The 20,767-nt window shown below is 45.4% G+C and overlaps 1 protein-coding gene across 1 annotated transcript; it reads right to left on the reverse strand.

Moving 5' to 3' along the window:
* Positions 1 to 4,118: 4,118 nt before the first annotated feature.
* On the reverse strand, positions 4,119 to 12,814 carry MRPS24 (mitochondrial ribosomal protein S24). The gene is made up of 4 exons (XM_049641149.1): positions 12,708 to 12,814; positions 12,559 to 12,627; positions 12,362 to 12,473; positions 4,119 to 4,552 (listed from the first exon to the last, which is right to left on the reverse strand). Exons 1-4 carry the CDS (start codon positions 12,744 to 12,746, stop codon positions 4,269 to 4,271), a joined length of 504 nt encoding a protein of 167 aa, XP_049497106.1. The 5' UTR covers positions 12,747 to 12,814; the 3' UTR covers positions 4,119 to 4,268.
* Between the last annotated feature and the right edge of the window lie 7,953 nt (positions 12,815 to 20,767).

Raw genomic sequence — 20,767 nt, forward strand, 5'->3', positions numbered from 1 at the left:
GAAGGAAACACCTCAATATATTAAAGGCCATATGTTATGAGCTCACAGCTAACAGTACACTCAGTGGTGAAAATTGAAAGTTTTTCCTCAAGGATCAGGCACAAGACAAGGATGTTCACACACACACCACTCTTATTCAACATAGTATAAGAGGTCCTAATATAGTATCATAGTATTCAATACGGTATTAGAAGTCCGAGCCAAAGCAAATAGGCAAGACAAAGAAATAACAGGCATCCAAATCTCGAAGGAAAAAGTGAACCTGTCACTATCTGCTGATAATATGAGTCTGTATTTAGAACATCTGAAAGGCTCAACCCAAAAACTGTTAGAACTAATCAATGATTTCAGTCAGGTTGTGGGACACAAAATCAACTTAACAGAAATCAGTTGCATTCCTATACACTAACAATGAAACATCTGAAAAAGAAATAAAGATAACTATCCCATTCAGAATAGCATATAAAATAATAACATACTTAGGAATAAATTTAACCTAGGATGTGGAAGTCCTGTACAATGAAAACTACAAGACTTTGCTGAAATAAATCAAAGAAATGGAAAGACAAACAAATGGAAAGACATCCTGTGTTCATGGATCAGAAGAACTTGTATTGTTAAAACGTCCATTCTACCCAAAGCCATCTACAGATTCAATGCAATCCCCATCAAAACACCAAAAGCATTTTTCACAGAAATAGAAAAAACAGTCCTAAAATCTTTTTGAAATCAAAAAGACCCAGAATAACCAAAGCAATCTTGAGCGAAAAAGAACAGAGCCAGAGATACCACACTTCCTGGCTTCAAACTATACTACAAATCTTTACTAATAAAAACAGTATGTTACTGCATACACAGACAAAAATAGACACATAGACCAACGGAATGGAATAGAAAGCAAAGAACTGAACCCCTGCTTATACAGCCACAAAATATTCAACAAGAAAGCCAAGAACACACAATGGGTAAAGAACAGTTTTGTCAACAAATAAGGTGGGGTGGGGTGCCTGGGTGAGCGTCCAACTTCAGCTCAGGTCATGATCTCACAGTCTGTGAGTTCAAGCCCCACGTCGGGCTCTGTGCTGACAGCTCAGAGCCTGGAGCCTGCTTCAGATTCTGTGTCTCCCTCTCTCTCTGCCCCTCCCCTGCTCATGCTCTGTCTCTCTCTGTCTCAAAAACATTTTTTAAAAAATTAAAAAACATTTAATTAAATAAAAACATTTTTTAAAAAATTAAAAAAATAATAAGGTAGGGAAAACTGGATGAGCACATTGAGAGCAATGAAATTGGACCCCTGTCTTACAGTTGAGTAGATTAAAGACTTGAACATAAGGACCTGGTACTATAAAGCTCCTAGAAGTAAATGTAGGGAAGAAGCTCCTTAACATTTGTTTTGGCAATGATTTCTTGACCATGACACCAAAAGCACAAAAGACAAAAGTGAAAATGAACAAATAGGGCTCCATGAAACTTAAAACCTTTTGTACAAAGAATCTACTAACAAAATGAAACAAACAATCCAAATTGGAAAATGGGTAGAACCAGACCCTTTTCCAAAGAACACATCCAAATAGCCAACAGGTGCATGAAAAGATGCTCCACATCACTCATTATCAGGGAAATGCAAATCAAAACCATAATGAGACATCACCACACACCTGTCAGAACACCTATTATCAAGAAGACAGGATATAAAAAATTGCTGACAAGGACATGGAGAAAAGGGACCTCTTTCACACTGCTGGTGTGCATGTTTCAACCACAGTGGAAAACAATATAAGGTTTATAAAAAAAATTAAAAGTAGACCTACCAATGATCCAGTGATTCCATGTCTGGGTATATACACAAAGGAAATAAAAACAGGATTTTGAAGAGAGATATGCACTCTCATATTTACTGCAGTATTTGTTCACAATAGCCAATATGGAAACAACCACCCTCCCATCAACAAATCAATGGATAAAGATGTGGTACACATGGAATATTATTCAGCAATGAGAAAAGAGGACATCCTGCCATTTGCAACAGCATGGATAGGCCTTGTGGAAATTACGCTAAATGAAATAATTCAGATGGACAAAGACAAATACTGTAGGATATCACTTATATGTGGAATCTAAAAAAGCCAAACTCACAAAACAGAGTGAAATGGTGGTTACCAGGGGCAGGGGAGGGAAGGGGACTGGGCAGTTTTTGTCTAAGGGTACAAATTTACAATGAAGATTAAATGAGCCCTAGAGATACAATGCACAATACAGTGAATATAGACAATGTTGTATTATAATCAACAAACTTACTAGGAACGTAGAACTTCATTATTCCAACAACTAAAAAGACAGAATAATTCTGTAATATGACAGAGCTGCTAATTGTTGCAATCATGATATGTATCAAGATACATATGTACATTTAAGGTGTACATGTTAACTTGATACATTTAAGATGTACATGTTAAGTTGATACACCTTAAATTTATACAATATGTCAAATATATTTCAATTAAAAGCTGGATCAGGGTCAAGATCTGGGTGAGTAATGGTGATTATCAAAGCAAGGCTGCACATCAGGGTCACAGTCTGGACCTGTGTCAGTTACAGATTTGAATAAGGTTCAGGGTCAAGGTCAGGGTTAGGTGAAGTTTCATGGTATGTGGGTTGATCAGGGTCATGAGGGTCAGGGACATGATCAAATCCAGCTGAGGTTCAGTCAGATCACTTTTAGGGTAAGGGTCAAAGTGTTATGGTGAGAATCAGGAGGATGGTGAGGGTCAAATTCACATGAAATCCAGGGTCATGGTCAGTGTCAGAGTGGAGGTCAGAAGGGTCAGAATCAGGTCAAGGTTGAGTTTTGTCAGCAGGGTGTGAAGATATCTCAGGGCCTGAATGACAATCAGTCTTATCAATCAAAGGTTGTTGACTGTTAGAATCAGGGTTACAATCAGGGTTAAGAATAGGGTCAGATCTGTGCAAGGGAGAGTCTGGGTAATGGTTGAGTTTCAAGGTGAAAGTCAGAGTCCACTTTATCACTGAAGGAAGATCAGGGATAGGGTCAAATTTAAATGACTTTCAGTTTTATGGTCAAGGTCATAAGAATCTGGATCAGGATTATGGTCAGAGTCAAAGCAAGCAACTCCTAACTTGGGAGTTACGATGAGGTCAGTCAGGGTCACAGTAAGGATCAGATAGCATTAGAATGATGCTTTCAGAAACTCAAACTGAGAGGGTTATATGAGGGACATGATCAAAGTCAGTGTCAGAGTCAGACATGATGCCAGGAGGATCCCACTGAGACCCTCAGGCAAGAGTGAAGTTGAGTGATGGTCAAGTGGTAGGTAGGACTAGAGACAGCATTTCTGTTGGAGTGAGAGTAGAGCTTTAGGGTAGAATCAGAGGGTAATAAGTCAAGGTCAGAGTTGGGAGTAGGATATGTGAGGTTGAAGTTCAAGGTTAAGTGTATCAAGGTGAGGGTCAAGGTCAGAGTCAGAGCGAAATTGGTCAGCAATTCCTGCCCCACCACCCAGCACCACGTGCAGTTTTTGCAAATGCCACTTTCTGAAATGCTCTCTCCCACTGAGCTATAGGTCTACCTCCCTCACCTGCTTGGAGTCATGCCCACCTCCACAGAGACACAAGTGTCATGGAGGCAGGATCCTGGAACAGAATGTTTTGTTCACTGATGGATTCCGAGCACTCAGAAGAGTCTGTGGCACAGAGTCACTGCTCTGTTGAAAGCTTGTGTAATAAACCAATGGGTACACATTAGGGTGTTTCTAGGCGGCGGCGGGGGGGGATCATCTGCAAATAAACTATACCCAGTCGTTCTCTCTGTGGGAGAATTACAAGAAACTTTCATGGTCGACACATGTAGATATTGTTAAAATTTTTTAAACTCAACATTATTTTATAATCACCAAAAACGGATCTTTCCATTTTGAGAGAAAACAAAGAACTTTCAGTAAAGTTCCTGATAAAGTGATTGGCACAAGATAATCATTGCATTGCAGCTGTTACCCAAACCTCAAACAACTGGTGGCCTGGCCTGTCTGGGAGCCTTGGAGCACCCTCAAAAGGACTCTATTCCAGTTCTCTAAAGAGTAAAGACAAACCAAGAGGCAAGACAACATGGAAAGTCTATTTATTCAACAGCAGCTTTGAAAACGAATCCTCAGTTCACTGAAGGGATACACTTTCCCCATTCCCACTTCACCCCTTTCTCACACATTCCTGTCCTTGGCAGGCTCAAGCCTGATGCAAAAAAGGTGACTGTGCTAGATGTACTTGTACACAACCTTGGAGGGCACAGTTTGGAGGTGCAGACGGACAGGACATTTGTAAAAGTGGGAGAGCAGAGTTTCACTGTAACCCACCAGGAAGTAGAACTTGTATGCAGGCAGCTGCCTCAGGACCAGGGCACAGATCTCCACCTGATTAGCCCGGCGCTTCAGGATAACCTGGTCAGCCAGACACCCTGGAAAAGTGCCCAGCATGAACTTTCGAAGGAAAACATCCTCCACTGTTCGCTCTGCAGCATAGTCCTCCCCATCCAGGTTACCTGAAGAGAGAAGGGCACCGTGAAGAATCAGCAAAAACCTCCGGAGGTAACATCCAAGAGCACTTGACACTCAATTCCACCCCCCACCCTGGCTTCTTCTCTTTTTTTCCATAAGTGAAATAAAAAGAGTACCACTTTAAAGTCCAAAGTACAGGGGGGCCAACATGGCAGAGAAGGGGACTCAAAGTTCCCTCATCTCTCAAACAAAGCAGTGTTGAAGCCAAAGGACTTTGAACTCGAAGAGTCCGGAAGGCAAAGTGACAAAGTAGCTTCCAGGGACCCACTGGGACAACCTGACAGGCCATAGGTGCATGATTGTGAACTGGGAGAGAGAAAATGAACCGAGTGGAAGGATCCCCTTCTGCAGAGACAAAGGGAAGAGAAACAGAGGCTGGGGAAGCATAGGACTGTATTTGGACAAGAGAAAATCATAGACCAGGAGGAAGAGATCCACTTTCTAACTGCGGGGCTTTCTCTGGGGGCTGGCTGCCCTGACCGCGCACCTGGGGAGGAGGGGAGCCTGCCCCAGACTGGTGGCTAGGTCAGAGACAAAGTCTGCAGTAGGAGAAAGCGATCCCCTCCCTGGAGTGCTGTGGAAAGAAGGCATACATCCGCTCAAAGCACAAAGACTGCCTGCGCCTGCCAGCCAGAGACCATATATCAGGTGGTGCCAAGTGGCACTCCCCCAGTACTGGGGTGCATGGAGCAAGAGTTTGAATCCCAACCAAGCACCAGGGAGGCACAGGAGTCAGTGGAGCGGGGCAAACCGCCTCTTTTGCACCCGTGGCACAGTGAGGACGGCTCGAACAGAGTGGTTTGGGACACCCAGTCTGTGGAGGAGAGACTGGGGTGTCGCCATTTTTCTCCCCATCACCACCAAGGTGGGTCCTCAGGGATCGGACAGCGGGGCCCCCAATGGAGGCGGGACCCACCTACACGAAACCACGCCCCTCTGTGCCGGGTAACTACGAATCTACTGGATACTGGAGCGGGCTTGATGCTGAAGACCAGACAGATAGCTGCTCCTCCAGACCTGTGCTGCTGCACTGCCTGGATTAATTCTCAGACAATTCTTATTATATAGATATGTTCTTCCTTTTTTCCTTCTCATATCTTCCCTCCTCCAATCGGGTTATTCTGGTTGTTGGTTTGTTTAAGCAGACACATTTAATCTATTCTGTTGATACATGTTCTACACCTCCTTTTTTTATTTTCCTTTCCCTCTCTCTGGATTATAGTTTCTCTGTCTGGTCAATTTTTATTTTTTATTTTTTTATTTTTTATTTTTATTTTTTCTTTTTCCCTGTCCCTGTCATTTCTTTGTATGGGATAAGGCCTCTTGAATCAGCACCACCTCCACCCTGCTGTTTACTTGTAGCTGGTGTTTCCAGTTTTTTGTTTTTGGGGTTTTTTTTGTGTGTTTGTTTTTGTTTTCTGTTTGTTTTTTGTTTTCCTATTAAGGGCTACTTCAGCAAACAAATCAAAGCACACCTGATGGAGGGTCCAAAACATCACTATGAGTAGGGAGATAAGGTAACCAAAGTCACAACAACAGAGAGCAAGTAACACACTCCAAAAAACACCTCCTGAAGGGCCAGGCCCTGGACAGTGTATCACCCCTCTTTAATATAGTAGTGCTCACAGATGCAGGACACATAAAAACGTTTTAAAACACATAAGGGGACAGAAAACTAGCCAAAATGATGAAATGGAAGAATTCTCCTCAAAAGAAATTCCAGGAAGAAATGATAGCTAAAGAATTGATCAAAACAGATATAAACAACATAACTGAACAAGATAAAATAATAGTCATAAGATTAATCGCTGGGCTTGAAAAAAGCATACAAGACAGCAGAGAATCTATTGCTGCCAAGATCAAGGAACTAAAAAATAGTTATGATGAATTTAAAAAATGCAATAAATGAGGTGCAAAATAAACTAGAGGCAGTGACAGCAAGGACTGAAGAGGCAGAGGGGAGATTAAATGAAACAGAAGATAACATTATGGAAAAGGATGAAACTGAGAAAAAGAAAGATAAAAAAATTCTGGATCACAAGGGGAGAATTACAGTACTAAGTGATTCAGTGAAACGGAACAATATCTGTATCATAGGAGGTCCAGAAGAAGAGAGAGAGAAAGGGGCAGAAGCTGTATTTGATGAAATCATAGCTGAGAACTTCTCCCATCTGGGGAAGGAAACAGAATTGAAATCCAGGAGGCATCCAAATCACCCTTCGGACGTAACTTGAATAGATCTTCTGCACGACATATCATAGTGAAACTGGCAAAATACAAAGTTAAAGAGAGAATTCTGAAAGCAGTCAGGGATAAACAGGCCTTAACCTACAAGGGTAGACACATAAGGGTAGTAGCAGACCTATCTACTGAAACTTGGCAGGCCAGAATAGAGTATAGGAAATATTCAATGTGATGAACAGGAAAAATATCCTTTCCTTTATCCAGCCAAGAATCCTTTATCCAGCAAGCCTGTCATTCAGAATAGGAGAGATAAAAGTCTTCCCAAATGAACAAAAACTGAAGGAATTCATCACCGCTAAACCAGCCTTACAAGAGATCCTAAGGGGGACACTGAGTGAAATGCTGCAAAGACCACAAAGGACCAGAGACATCACTACAAGCATGAAATCTACGGATAATACAAAAACTCTAAACCCATATCTTTCAATAATAACACTGAATGTAAATGAACTAAGTGCTCCAACCAAACGACATAGGGTATCAGAGTGGATAAAAAAAAGAAGACCCATCTATTTGCTGTTTACAAGAGACCCATTTTAGACCTGAGGACACCTTCAGATTGAAACTGAGGGGATGGAGAACTATCTATCATGCTACTGGAAGTCAAAAGAAAGCTGGAGTACCCATACTTCTATCAGACAAACTAGATTTTAAACTGAAGGCTGTAACAAGAGAGGAAAAAGGGAAGTATATAATAATTACAGGGTCTATCCATCAGGAAGAGCTAACAATTATAAATGTCTATGCACTGAATTCAGCAGCACCCAAATAGATAAAACAACTAATCACAAACATAAACAACCTTATTGATAAGAATGTGGTAACTGCAGGGGCTTTAACACTCCACTTACAACAATGGACAGGTCACCTAGACAGAAAATCAATAAAGAAACAATGGCCCTGAATGATACACTGGACCAGATGGACTTGACAGATACATTTAGAACTTTTCATCCTGCAGCAACAGAATATACATTCTTCTCGAGTGCACAGGGAACATTCTCCAAGATAGATCACATACTGGGTCACAAGACAGCCTTCAATAAATATGAAAGAATTGAGATCATACCATGCACACTTTCAGATCACAATGCCATGAAACTTGAAATTAATCACAAGACAAAGTTTGAGAAACCTCCAAATGCATGGAGGTTAAAGAACATCCTACTAAAGAACGAATGGGTCAACCAGGCAATTAAAGAAGAAATTTAAAAATACATGGAAACAAATGAAAACGAAAACACAACAATCCAAACCCTTTGGGATGCATCAAAGGCAGCCCTAGGAGGAAAATACACTGCAATCCAGGCCTATCTCAAAAAACAAGAAAGATCCCAAACACAAAAATCTAACAGCACACCTAAAAGAACTAGAAGCAGAACAACAGAGAAACCCAAACCCAGCAGGGGAAGAGAAACAATAAAGATCAGAGCACAAATAAACAATATAGAGTAAAAACAAACAAACAAACAAATAGATCAATAGATCAATAGAACCAAGAGTTGGTTTTTTGAAAAAATAAACAAAATTGATAAACCCCTAGCCAGACTTCTCGAAAAGAGAGAGGATCCAAAGAGATAAAATCATGAATGAAAATGGATTTATCACAACCAATCACTCAGAAATAGAAGCAATTATCAGAGAACACTATGAAAAATTATATGCCAACAAACTGGACAACCTGGAAGAAATGGACAAATTCCTGGATACCCACAACTATCAAAACTCAAACAGAAAGAAACAGAAAATTTGAACAGACCCATAACTAGTGAAGAAATTCAATCAGTTATCAAAAATCTGCCAACAAATAAGGGTCCTAGACCACATGGCTTCCAACAGAATTCTACCAGACATTTAAAGCACAGCTAATACCTATCCTTCTCAAGATGTTCCAAAAAACAGAAACGGAAGGAAAACTTCCAGACTCATTCTATGAAGCCAGCATTACCTTGATTCCCAAACCAAAGACCCCACAAAAAAGGAGAATTACAGGCCAATATCCCTGATGAACATGGATGCAAAAATTCTCAATGAAATACTAGCAAATCAAATTCAACAGCACATAAAACGAATTATTCACCATGATCAAATGGGATTCATTCCTGGGCTGCAGAGCTGGTTCAACATTCGCAAATCAATGTGATACATCACATTAATAAAACAAAGGAGGAGAACCATATGATCCAGTCAATCGATGCAGAAAAAGCATTTGACAAAATACAGCATCCTTTCTAAATAAAAACCCGCAAGAAAGTCGGGATGGAAGGAACATACTTAAAGATCATAAGAGCCATAGATGAAAAGCCCATAGCTAACATCATCCTCAATGGGGAAAAACTGAGAGCTTTCCTCCTGAGGTCAGGAACACGACAGGGATGTCCACTCTCACTGCTGTTGTTTAACATAGTGTTGGAAGTGCTAGCATTAGCAATCAGACAACAAAATGAAACAAAAGGCATCAAAACTGGCAAAGAAGAAGTCAAACTTTCACTTTTCACAGATGATACGATTCCCTATACGGAAAACCCGAAAGACTCCACCAAAAGACTGCTAGAACTGATACATGAATTCAGGAAAGTCAGAGGGTACAAAATCAATGTACAGAAATCGGCTGCATTTTTATATACCAATAATGAAACAACAGAAAGAGAAAAAAACTGATCCCATTTACAACTGCACCAAGAACCATAAAATACCTAGGAATAAACCTAACCAAATATGTAAAAGCTCTATATGCTGAAAACTACAGAAAGCTTATGAAGAAAATTGAAGAAGACACAAAGAAATGGAAAACCATCCCATGCTCATGGATTGGAAGAATAAATATTGTTAAAAGGTCAATACTACCCAAAGCAATCTACACATTCAATGCAATCCCAATCAAAACTGCACCAGCATTCTTCTCAAAGCTAAAACAAACAATCCTAAAATTTGTATGGAACCACAAAAGACCCCAAATAGCCAAAGTATATTAAAGAAGAAAACCAAAGCAGGAGGCATCACAATCCCAGACTTTAGCCTCTACTACAAAGTTGTAATCATGGTATTGGCACAAAAACAGACACATAGACCAATGGAATAGAATAGAGAACCCAGAATTGGACCCACAAACATATGGTCAACTAATCTTTGACAAAGCAGGAAAGAGCATCCAATGGAAAGAAGACAGTCTCTTCAGCAAATCGTGCTGGGAGAACTGGACAGCAACATGCAGAAGAATGAAACTAGACCACTTTCTTACACCATTCACAAAAACAAATTCAAAATGGATGAAAGACCTAAATGTGAGACAGGAAACCATCAAAACCCTAGAGCAGAAAGTAGGCAACAACCTCCTCAGCCACAGCAATTTCTTGCTCAACACATCTCCAAAGGCAAGGGAATTAAAAGCAAAAATGAACTATTGGGACCTCATCAAGATAAAAAGCTTCCTCACTGCAAAGGAAACAATCAACAAAACTCAAAGGCAACCGACGGAATGGGAAAAGATATTTGCAAATGACATATCGGATAAAGAGTTAGTATCCAAAATCTATAAAGAACTTACCAAACTCAGCACCCAAAAAAACAAATAACCCCGTGAAGAAATGGGCAGAAGACATGAACATTTCTCCAAAGAAGACATCCAGATGGCCAACAGACACATGAAAAGATGCTCAATGTCACTCATCATCAGGGAAATACAAATCAAAGCCACACTGAGATACCACCTCACGCCAGTCAGAGTGGCTAAAATGAACAAATCAGGAGACTATAGAGGCTGGAGAGGATGTGGAGAAATGGGAACCTTCTTGCACTGTTGGTGGGAATGCAAACTGGTGCAGCCACTCTGGAAAACAGTGTGGAGGTTCCTCAAAAAATTAAAAATAGACCTACCCTACAACCCAGCAACAGCACTACTAGGAATTTACCCAAGGGATACGGGAGTGCTGATGCATAGGGGCACATGTACCCAATGTTTATAGCAGCACTTTCAACAATAGCCAAATTATGGAAAGAGCCTAAATGTCCATCAACTGACGAATGGATAAAGAAGATGTGGTTTATATATATACAATGGAATACTACTTGGCAATGAGAAAAAATGAAATCATGCCATTTGCAGCAAAGTGGATGGAACTGGAGGGTATTATGCTGAGTGAAGTAAGTCAGTGAGAGAAGGACAGATTATCACATGTTTTCACTGATATGTGGAACTTGAGAAACTTAACGGAAGACCAGAGGAGAAGGGAAGGGGGGGAAAAGTTACAGACAGGGAGGGAGGCAAACCACAAGAGACTCTTAAATACAGAGAACAAACAGGGTGGATGGGGGGGGTGGGGAAAATGGGTGATGGGCATTGAGGTGGGCACTTGTTGGGATGAGCACTGGGTGTTGTATGTAAGCCAATTTGACAGTAAATTATATTTAAAAATTTTTTTTTTTGGTTCAAAGTACATTATTTCATTAAATTCCTGAACAAATCCTGTGAAGTAGATATTATTGGTTATCCTTGTTTTACAAAATGGAAGAGCAAGGCCTTAACAGGGCACAAAACCCAGATGATCCTTTTTGTCTAGCCCTTTCACACTCTTTCTGGGCTCCTTATGGAAGCACTGGCCACCCTTTGGTCCGGAGAGATGAGGCCACCAGCTTCAGAGATAGGGGCCATGAGCTCTCTCACCAGCCAGGTATGCAGCCTCAACCAGTGGATTCTCAGTATAGCTCCAGCAACTCCTGCACATCTTAGAGCATCCACACCCATCCCCAGACCTTAGGACCAGAACCTGAACAGGGTGGAGGGCAGTCATGTGTATTTTAAGTAAGTTTTCTAGACAGATGGATCTCAACACATCCAAAAGCTGAGAACCCTCATAATGAAGAAAATACAGCTGATCCTAATCAGCTAATGGTTATATTCTATAAAATCACCATGAACAACGAAGTAGGGAACATTGAACCATCGCTCCTGGGGGAAATACAGGGTTACGTTTCTGTATGCCCTTGATTAAGATATTTTGGTCCACACATCAATACGTAACTTTGTTTCACATGTTTCTGTTTAAAGACACCTTGTTTAATACAAACGGCGATTAACACTGAACTCTCTGCCAGCAGCATTGTAACTCATGCCTGAAGAAAGCCCACCCGACGCGCAGATTTTCTCTGCAATGTGCGTCACACCCTTCTTGTGCTTCACGGTTCAGCATCTGGGCTATTTTAAGGCGGTGCAATCACCGACGAAAAGCACAAAATCGTAAAAACGGAGCCCTAGCAGATCTCAAAAAGAACACTTGTTTACAGCACGGACGCTGAAACAAGAAGGCAAAGCCTCGCTCAACCTCAGCGGAGGAGTACGAGAGGTCGCTGCTCTGCCCCGTCTAAGAATGAGGGTGACAGCACACGCCGCACACAACTCACGAATATGAAATCTGGAAATAAAACCTGTGAAAAAGTAGGAGCTGAAAGAAGCCTCTTGCACGTGTTTATCTCACTCTGTGTCACACGCCGCAGCCGAGAACTTCTCCTTCCCACAGCCCCCAGCACAGCGGCCCCCGCTGCCCCCTCACCTGTATGCAGCGACAGCCAACCCTTGCGGTGGGCGATGTAGTGCGGAGCGTGCGCCTCCTCGTAAGTCACCGGCTTGTCCCCCTTGCCCACTCTGACTCGGGCCGCCCGGTTCTAGAAGCAGGGAGGGGCCGTGACACTGAGATCACCCACCGACCCAAGCCGCTGCCACACCGCCCACGCGCCCGGCCGTGCTCACCTTAGTGCAGACCGCGGACGTGTGCAGGGCGCACCAGGAGCACGGCAGCTCTCGGCTCCAAGACAGCACCTGTGAGATAAGGAGCACGTGACACGGAGACTAAGGCCCCGACCACGAACCGCAGGACCCCGCCAGCGTCGCTCACTCACCCGCAGCCTGAGCCCGCGGAAGCACATGGGCGCCGCCATCTTGGGCCAAGCGCAACGCGCCGGATGTACCACGGCGCCGGGAGGGGAAGACGGGACGGGGCGAGTTCAGGGCAAAGGTCAACCCTCGGGAGGCTACGATGGCAGACGAGACCAAATCGGATCCCGCGCTTGGCCGGGTTCGACCCCGCGGAATTGCGGAGTCTCCCGATCGGGGCAAGAAGCTGTCTGCGGGGGTGGGGCCTTGCCTCCCGGCTGGGGCGGGGCTTGTCTTCGTGGGCAGGCCCGCTAGTGGGCAGGGTCTCTATGTCGGGGCGGGACCTCCCCTGCGCTGAGGGACCGCCGAGCAGCAGCAAGACGGGTGGGGCTTCTCAGTCGGAGCGGGCCAGCTCGCATGCTTGCTGCTTGTCCCGGGCGAGGCTGCTGAAGGTCTGGGTCTCTCGGCCAGGGCGGCCCCGCAGGCAGGTAGGCGGGGTCTCTCCGGCCCGGGCGCTGCCTGACTTCGGTGGCAGGTCGGCGGGCTCCTCCTCTGGGAGCGATGCTGGGAGCTGGACTTTCCCGCAACAAGCAGCCCAGGAACGCCTAGCCATGCACCTCTCCTTGGCCTGCCACGGTCGGCGTGTGCGCGGTGGTTCAGGTTCGGAACGTGGGTGGTGCGGAGGTCAGGTCTCGCCCTCCTGGAGCTCGCTCCGGCAGGAAAAGGGCCTCCGGGACAGCTTGGCGTTCGCCGGACCTGGACGTACCGCGCTCTCACCGGAGCCCTTGGGACTCGGATGTGAGCGGAGCTCGTCCCCAGATTCTAGAAATCAGGCTGCTGAGTTCTGCCTCCAAATAATATTATTTAAAAAGAAAAGGAAAGGGGCGCCTGGGTGGCTCAGTCATTTAAGCGTCTGACTTGAGCTCAGGTCATGATCTCGTGTTTCGTGGGTTCGAGCCCTGGGATCTGACAGCTCAGAGCCTGGAGCAGCTTCGGATTCTGTGTCTCCCTCTCTCTCTCTGCCCCTCCCCCGCTCACACTCGGTCTCTCTCAAAAACAAACAGTTTAAAAAGTTTTTTAATAAAAAATAAATAAAAAAAATAAAAACCCTTTCTGGCTTGTATCCACAAAAAGAAGAAATACGTTTTAGTTAAAACTTAACCCAGTTCTTCGGGGGAATAGGTAGGGTTTCACATGGGCCCAAACCCTAGTGTCTGGTTCTTGGGGAAGGAAATGTGTAAGAAAAGGCTGGATAGTAAGGAAATTCATACTCAAACCAGAGCATTGTCGCTGTAATCGGGTATCCAGTAATTGTTATCAGAGGGGGAAAATAGCAACACTGGGTATCTTATTTCAGAACTCCTCACAGAAATGGAAAAGCCTGGACTGGAGTCCAGCCCAGGTGTGGCAGTCTTTGTGGAACTGAGCCTCAGCTCCACAATCTAGAAGATGTGTTTTATTAGCACAACTACCTCATAGAGCTGTTAGGATAAATGATTGTTATTGATAGGCTGAATGATATGGAATTCCAACGTTTGGCCATTTTTGACCTACATCATTGACCCTAATGCTGCTTGTATACTCCTGTGGTTTCTCATGGTAGGGAGGACTGGATTGTCATCTACGTGGAGGGGAAATAGAGGCAAAAGTGGATGGTGAGTTACCCAAGATGACACAGGGGAGGGACAGAGGGACCAAGATATGTCTCTTGGCTTGCAGCCACTGTATTTTCCATAATAAAGATTTCTGTGACAACTAGAAGCTCAAAAACAATCTTCGTCAAGGGACAGCATCTCTCATGTCCAACTCACTAGAAATGTTTTATTTCTAAATTTTTAAACTGTGGCCTCCCAACTGCTCTGCATAAGGAGATAGAAGAAGAATGATCTGTTCTCCAATCACAATACTTTCCAGATAAGAGAACGTTCAACTTTTCCCAAAGGACCTTTTTTTTAAGTAGGCTCCACGCCCAGCGTTGAGCCCAATGTGGGGCCTGAACTCACACCCCTGAGAACAAGACCTGAGCTGAGATCAAGAGTTGGATGCTTAGGGGCACCTGGGTGGCACAGTTGGGCATCTGACTTCAGCTTAGGTCAAGATCTCTCAGTTCAAGGGTCTGAGCCCCACATCAGGCTCTGTGCTGACAGCTCAGATCCTGGGGCCTGCTTCAGATTCTATGTCTCCCTCTCTCTCTGCCCCTCCCCTGCTCATGCTCTATCTCTCAAAAATAAATAAACATTTTTAAAAAAAATTTTTAAGAGTCAGATGCTTAATGGACTGAGCCATCCAGGCGCCCCCTCAAAGGACCCTTTTAAACTGACTTTTTTTTTCTTTTAAAGTTTCCATAAAGTTTGATAATTTCATAATTTGAAAAGTTTTAAATCTGCCCAACATGCTGAGGAATATGGGATCTGGTATGTGAATTATAGGCTCCTGGCTGTGCAACTTAGGCAAGTGACTTGACCTTTCCTGAGCTTCAGTTTCTCTCATCTATAAAATGGGCACAATGACAGTTGTGAAAATTACATTGTAAAATGCAACTAATAAATGTTTTTTAAAAAACAATAAAGCCAGGGTGCCTGGCTGGCTCAGCCTGTGGAGCATGCCACTCTTGATCTTGGGGTTGTGAGTTTGAGCCCATGTTGCGGGTAGAGTCCCTGACGTGTACATCTGCTTAGGGAGATGAACTTGATATGAAGGATTCATGAGGGCTCACAGGAACACCACGCTCCCCAGAGAAAGGAAGGCTGGTGTTCCAGAGAAGGTGATTTCTGAATTCTACTGGAGCAGCAGGCGGCAGTGCAGGGCTGCTGGGCAGAGGTGGCTCTGGTTCATTTCATCCTCAAGGCGTCAGGCAGTCACACCCTCAAATTTATGTTTGTCTTCATTCATGTCACTGTCCCTTAGGCCTTGTTTGAGGGTGGGTCTTGTGTGTTTGCATGATTAAAATAACTGAAAAAATTTACTTAAGCATTAGTATCAATTTTCACATTGTTTTAAATCGCCAGTGGAAAAAGCTTAATGGGTGTTTTAATTTTCCGTAATTGCCATTGGTTAGTGTTTTCATGTACTTTGCTTCTCCCAGAAACCCTGTAAAGGAGGCAATATTGTCCAGGTTTTGCAGAAAAGAAGATAGAGTTCAGAGAGTCACCTGAGGTCACAGAACCAGCCAATGGTAGTAAGCCTTCTTGTTCCAAAGTGTGTGATTATTCCTTATCTGGGGTTCTCCCCTCCCTGGGTGGGCATGAACATTCAGAACCATGTAGGATGGGGAAATGGCCTGGATTTCTGGAGGTGGGTGCAGAAGGCTCAGTGCTGGCCCTGGGGGACCTCCTGGAAATGCAGTAGCCACCTTTAGGAACAAGGGACCCACACAAAGGGCCCTCCTGGGTCCCCAGACCAGAATCCTGGGAAGATGAGGGTATACACCTGTTTTTTCTCAGATGTGAGCCTCTTTGCTCTCCTATTGATAGTACCAGGAAGAGCTAGGGTCACCTGTATGCTTTCAAAGTGGTAGTGTCTACTTGTTTGAGTCTACTGGGCCCCACAGCACAGGTACAGAACTGGGGTGGAAGGGGCCATCCCCAAGCTTTCCTGCTGCTTAGATGATTCTGATGTGCAGCCAGGGTCAAGTCCTAAGCTCCAAGTTTATGTGGGAGTCTCCCAGAACCTGATATGTAGAGATCCTTCTCGAGGACAGGGCTGTTTGGTGCTTTTCACACCCCTTTTCTACCACTGGATACAAGACCATGGCAGCACTCACTCTGAGGGGCCTGGCCTTAGCCCAGTCCTACCACTCTTAGGCCACAAGGCAGAGGGGGGGGGGGGCTGCAAGTCTCTGAGACAGCCCAGTGGGCTCCAGCACAACTCACAGGTGCACCTGTATTCGAGGATAAAGTGCCGGCCAGGCTGCGGGACAACATTGGGTGAGACAGAGACTCTGGGCCCAGCTGGACTTATAGAAGGCAGTCCAGCCCGGAACGTGGTTTCATTTCCTGGAAGTCACCAGAATCTAGCCTCAAGGATGGATAATTTCCTGTTGGATGCAGGATTAGCCGAGACAACCCCATTCGTTTGGACTTATCCTAACTCAGAACTGCTGACGTTTTGCATTTTGTAAACCTCTGCTAAATCTGGTTCTTCATACTCCTGGTAATTTATCTCCTAGTGGCCAAACATTCACCAGAGGTTCTCAGCTCTATTGTGGAACTAAGCCGAACTGCCACTGACATCTAGTTACAGCAGAGTCTTGAATTGTCCTGTTTCTTGCACAGATAGCCAGAGGGGCTCTGATCTCAGTTCCCCCACCTCCGCTCTCCCTCTGCTGGGACCCAGGATGAAGGGGCAGGTTTGCTGGGTTAGTGATGTTCTGCTTTGGGGCGCTGAGGGAGGAGGTGTGGTCTCCTGCCAGCCAGGCCGGGTAGACGGGCCTCCTGTGTGCCAGCAGCTGGAGTTTTGCTCCCTGGTTCTCACACACCAGGCTAGATCTGGACACAAAAATGAGCAAGAGGCTCTGCCTCCCACAGGGACCCCAGACAAGAGGGCAGAAAAGCAGACAAGTAAAAGGAGAAAAGACAAGGATGAGGACAAGGCACCCCTCAGAGGGTGGGATGGAGGGGGAGCTGCCACCTGAGGCCATCCTGAGAGAGGTGACAGCCAGAGTCTGCCAGGAAAGGAACAGGTAAGAGCCCCTGGCAGACAACAGCATGAACAAAGCCATGGGGCACAGAGTGTGGGTTGGCGGGCAGGAGGCCGCCAAAGTCAGGATCAAGGTCACCTGGGTCTCTTCTGTGGTCCTGACTCCCCTGGGCCCATAAAGCTGCACTCCGGCGTAATTTGGATGAAGTCTTAGGAACTCAGGACAAGTTTATAGCCAAAATCATTTTTTTATTGACTGATTTAGAAAAAAAAATAAAGTTTTTTTTTTTTTTTTTTTTAACTGGGCTAATTACATCTGAGGAGCTGGAGAGAGCTGCCGTATCAGGTTTACATTGGTGCAGATTTCTCAACACCAGCCCTCCTGTGTTTCAAGAAGTCTAAGATAATGTTGATTAGAAGACATTGCTTTAGGTAATATTAAGAAAGAGAGGGGCGCCTGGGTGGCGCAGTCGGTTAAGTGTCCGACTTCATCCAGGTCACGATCTCGCGGTCCGTGAGTTCGAGCCCCGCATCAGGCTCTGGGCTGATGGCTCGGAGCCTGGAGCCTGTTTCCGATTCTGTGTCTCCCTCTCTCTCTGCCCCTCCCCAGTTCATGCTCTGTCTCTCTCTGTCCCCAAAAAAAAAAACAAAAAAAAAAAAAACGTTGAAAAAAAAAAAAAGAAAGAGAAAGGGCTGGGGCACCCAGGTGGCTCAGTCGGTTGAGCGTCCGACTTCAGCTCAGGTCATGATCTCACAGCTCGTGAGTTTGAGCCCCATGTCAGGCTCTGTGCTGATACCTTAGAGCCTGGGGCCTGCTTCAGATTCTGTGTCTCCCTCTCTTTCTGCCCCACTCCCCACTCATGCCCTGTCTCTCTGTCTCTGTCTTAAAAATAAATAAAAGAGAAAGGGCTGCAAATTTTAAGATACCACTGATTACAAGATGTCCTGTTATAGGCACTTTTCTCTGCACAAGACTTGTGGGTGTGCAGTGCCATGAGCACAGACTGGTTCCTCAAACACCAGGCTTGTGCACCCTCCCCAGAGCAGGTGCTAGTGGTGGCGGGGTAAGGCCTAGGGAAGTTGAGGTAACTTTGCTCAAGGGCAACATAATTAGCAGGAAGCAATGGCCCAGGTGTCCCACAGTCTGAGAGCTCTTCCCTGGGAGAGGGGCAGGCTCTCTTGTGCCTGGTCACAGACTCCCAGGCACATTTACTCCATCACTGACTAACAGGGTCCCTTGGGAGCTGCCTGTCCACCTTCTCTGAGTGGCTCTCCACCTCACCAAGCTTGGCTCCAAGGATATCAGTGCCCAGTAGCCCTGTGGCAAATCTCAGGGCCCCTCAGACCCTGATGTCTCCAGGAATGGGCAGGGAAAACTTAGACTTAGCATTCCGAGCCCCAGGTCACTAGGCAAGGCCTAAGTATTGTAAAAACTAGAATCACAAGAGCAGCTCTGACTTCAGTGTGTGAAGGAGAACCCCTCGTGGAATTGAACATCACCTAAAAAAGGATTAGGGGAGATTTCTGGGAAAATCACTTGGCTCCAGCACCACCTCTCCTGTCCCTGTACCTGAGAAGTGACAGTCTTCTGACATTGCCCAGGCAGCTGTGGTGGGGGTGGGTGCAGTTACTGAGTACACCCACCAGTGGGGTCCTGTCTGAGGCAACCTCGTGCTCAGATTCTGTTACACCCTGTCTTCAGACTGGTCTGTTTGCAAAAGTTTAAACACTTTTAGCAAGGGGGCACCTGGGTGACTCAGTGGACTGAACATCCAACTCTTGATTTCGGCTCAGGTCATAACCTCACAGTTTGTGAGCTCCAGCACCACCCCCCCCCCCGCCCCACATTGGGCTCCATGCTGACAGGGAGGAGCCTGCTTGGGATTCTCTCTCTCTTTCCCCTTCTCTCTCTCTCTGCTCCTCTCCTGCTTGTGTTCCCCCCCTCCTCTAAAATATAGAAAAATGAAAATAAACACTTGTGGCAAACGCTAGTTGCAATTTCACAGCATCTTAGGTCAGGGGGATATAATTTTCCTGATTACTAAGCAGTTATTAATCTACTTTGGATCCTGCATCCTTTTGAAAGTCTGTTGAACTCTTTCCCCAGAAAAAAAAGCACACACATAATTATCTGGAATTCAGTGATTAAATCTTTGGACAATGGAAAGACCCAACAAGGTTAAGAATCTTTGCTTAGTAGGAGCCACTAGGGATAACTTTCATTTCAGATTTCAGGAAGAGCTTGAATCAATTTTTAAGGGAAATGGTTGATATTCAAAAATTCTAAGCAAGGTTTCCAATGCCTGAACTTTGGACCCATGATGATCCTGACTGATATTCTTACTGTGCTGGAGAAGCTACTGGCTAGTTCCCCAGCTTTATGGGAAGAAAGTAAGAAGAGGTTTTAGTATTTCCAGGTGAACCAACCCCGTACAATTTGTGTTAATGATCCTGAAGAGATGAGTTTCTAGAGCCTGAAGGTTAGAGGTTCTGAGTTTCAGAAGGGAAAAGGTTTTCCTAAATTTATAATGATATATATTTTTTAATGTTTTTATTTATTTTTAAGAGAGAGAGAGCAAGTGGGGGAGGGGCAGAGAAAGAGGGAGACACAGAACTCGAAGCAGGCTCCAGGCTCCAAGCTGTCAGCACAGACCTCAACGGGGGGGGGGGGGCGGGGGGGGGGGCTTGAACTCATGAACCTTGAGACCATGACCTGAGCTGAAGTGGGACGTTTAACCGACTGAGCCCCCCAAGCGCCCCGGTTTTCCTAAATTTATTAGCAAGAGGTCAGGTTTTCAGCTTCCATCTGGTGCGTCCAGAGCCAGGCTCCCAGGACCCAGGCACAGCACTGAACATCAGGGGAGCAGCAGGCTGGGCGTCCTGGAAGTACAGAAAAGGGCTTTGGGAAAGCGGTCCGGTCCAGAGGGCGCCCCCTTGTGGAGTCTGGCAAAGGAGAACAGGGAACACACGGAGGACCAGGAGCTCCTGGTCACCACTGGGGGCCCAGTTCTTCCCCAAAGTCACAACTTATGGAGGGGAGGAAGCCCCAGGGCCTAAGCAGCAGACCCCCAGAGCTGGTGAGGGAGCAGGGCTGGGTTCCAGGGATCCTGAGGTGCCCCGGCCTCAGGGAGGGCCAAGCCGGCAAGGATCAGGCTGAAGCATCCATGGTGGAGGGGCTCAAGGTGACGTCGGGGAGGGAGCCTGGCCCACAGACAGGAATCGAGATGAAGGGCGGACCCCAGGGTCCGGCTTGGGTCAGCCTGGCAGCTGCAGGCGTCCCGTCAGGTCAGCCCCTCTCCCCACCCACGTGTGTGGGGCGGGGCTTCACTGCTCTAGGCCTCCCTTCGTAGCCTAGAAAGTGGGACCTTGATGGCCACACCCAGCGTGGCTGTGAAGACTTTTATTTCTGTGCTCCTGGTAATAGCCTGAGGGCAGACCTCTGTGTAAA

This window comes from Panthera uncia, chromosome A2 (genome assembly GCF_023721935.1).
Source record: "Panthera uncia isolate 11264 chromosome A2, Puncia_PCG_1.0, whole genome shotgun sequence".
NCBI classification, from domain to species: Eukaryota; Metazoa; Chordata; class Mammalia; order Carnivora; family Felidae; genus Panthera; species Panthera uncia.

Coding starts and splice junctions, on each gene's coding strand:
- MRPS24 (XM_049641149.1), bottom strand. CDS start 12,746: ATGGCGGCGCCCATGTGCTTCCGCGGGCTCAGGCTGCGG. Junction 12,628..12,707: donor TCCGCGGGCTCAGGCTGCGG/GTGAGTGAGCGA, acceptor CTTATCTCACAG/GTGCTGTCTTGGAGCCGAGA. Junction 4,553..12,361: donor TTGGCTGTCGCTGCATACAG/GTGAGGGGGCAG, acceptor TTCTCTCTTCAG/GTAACCTGGATGGGGAGGAC.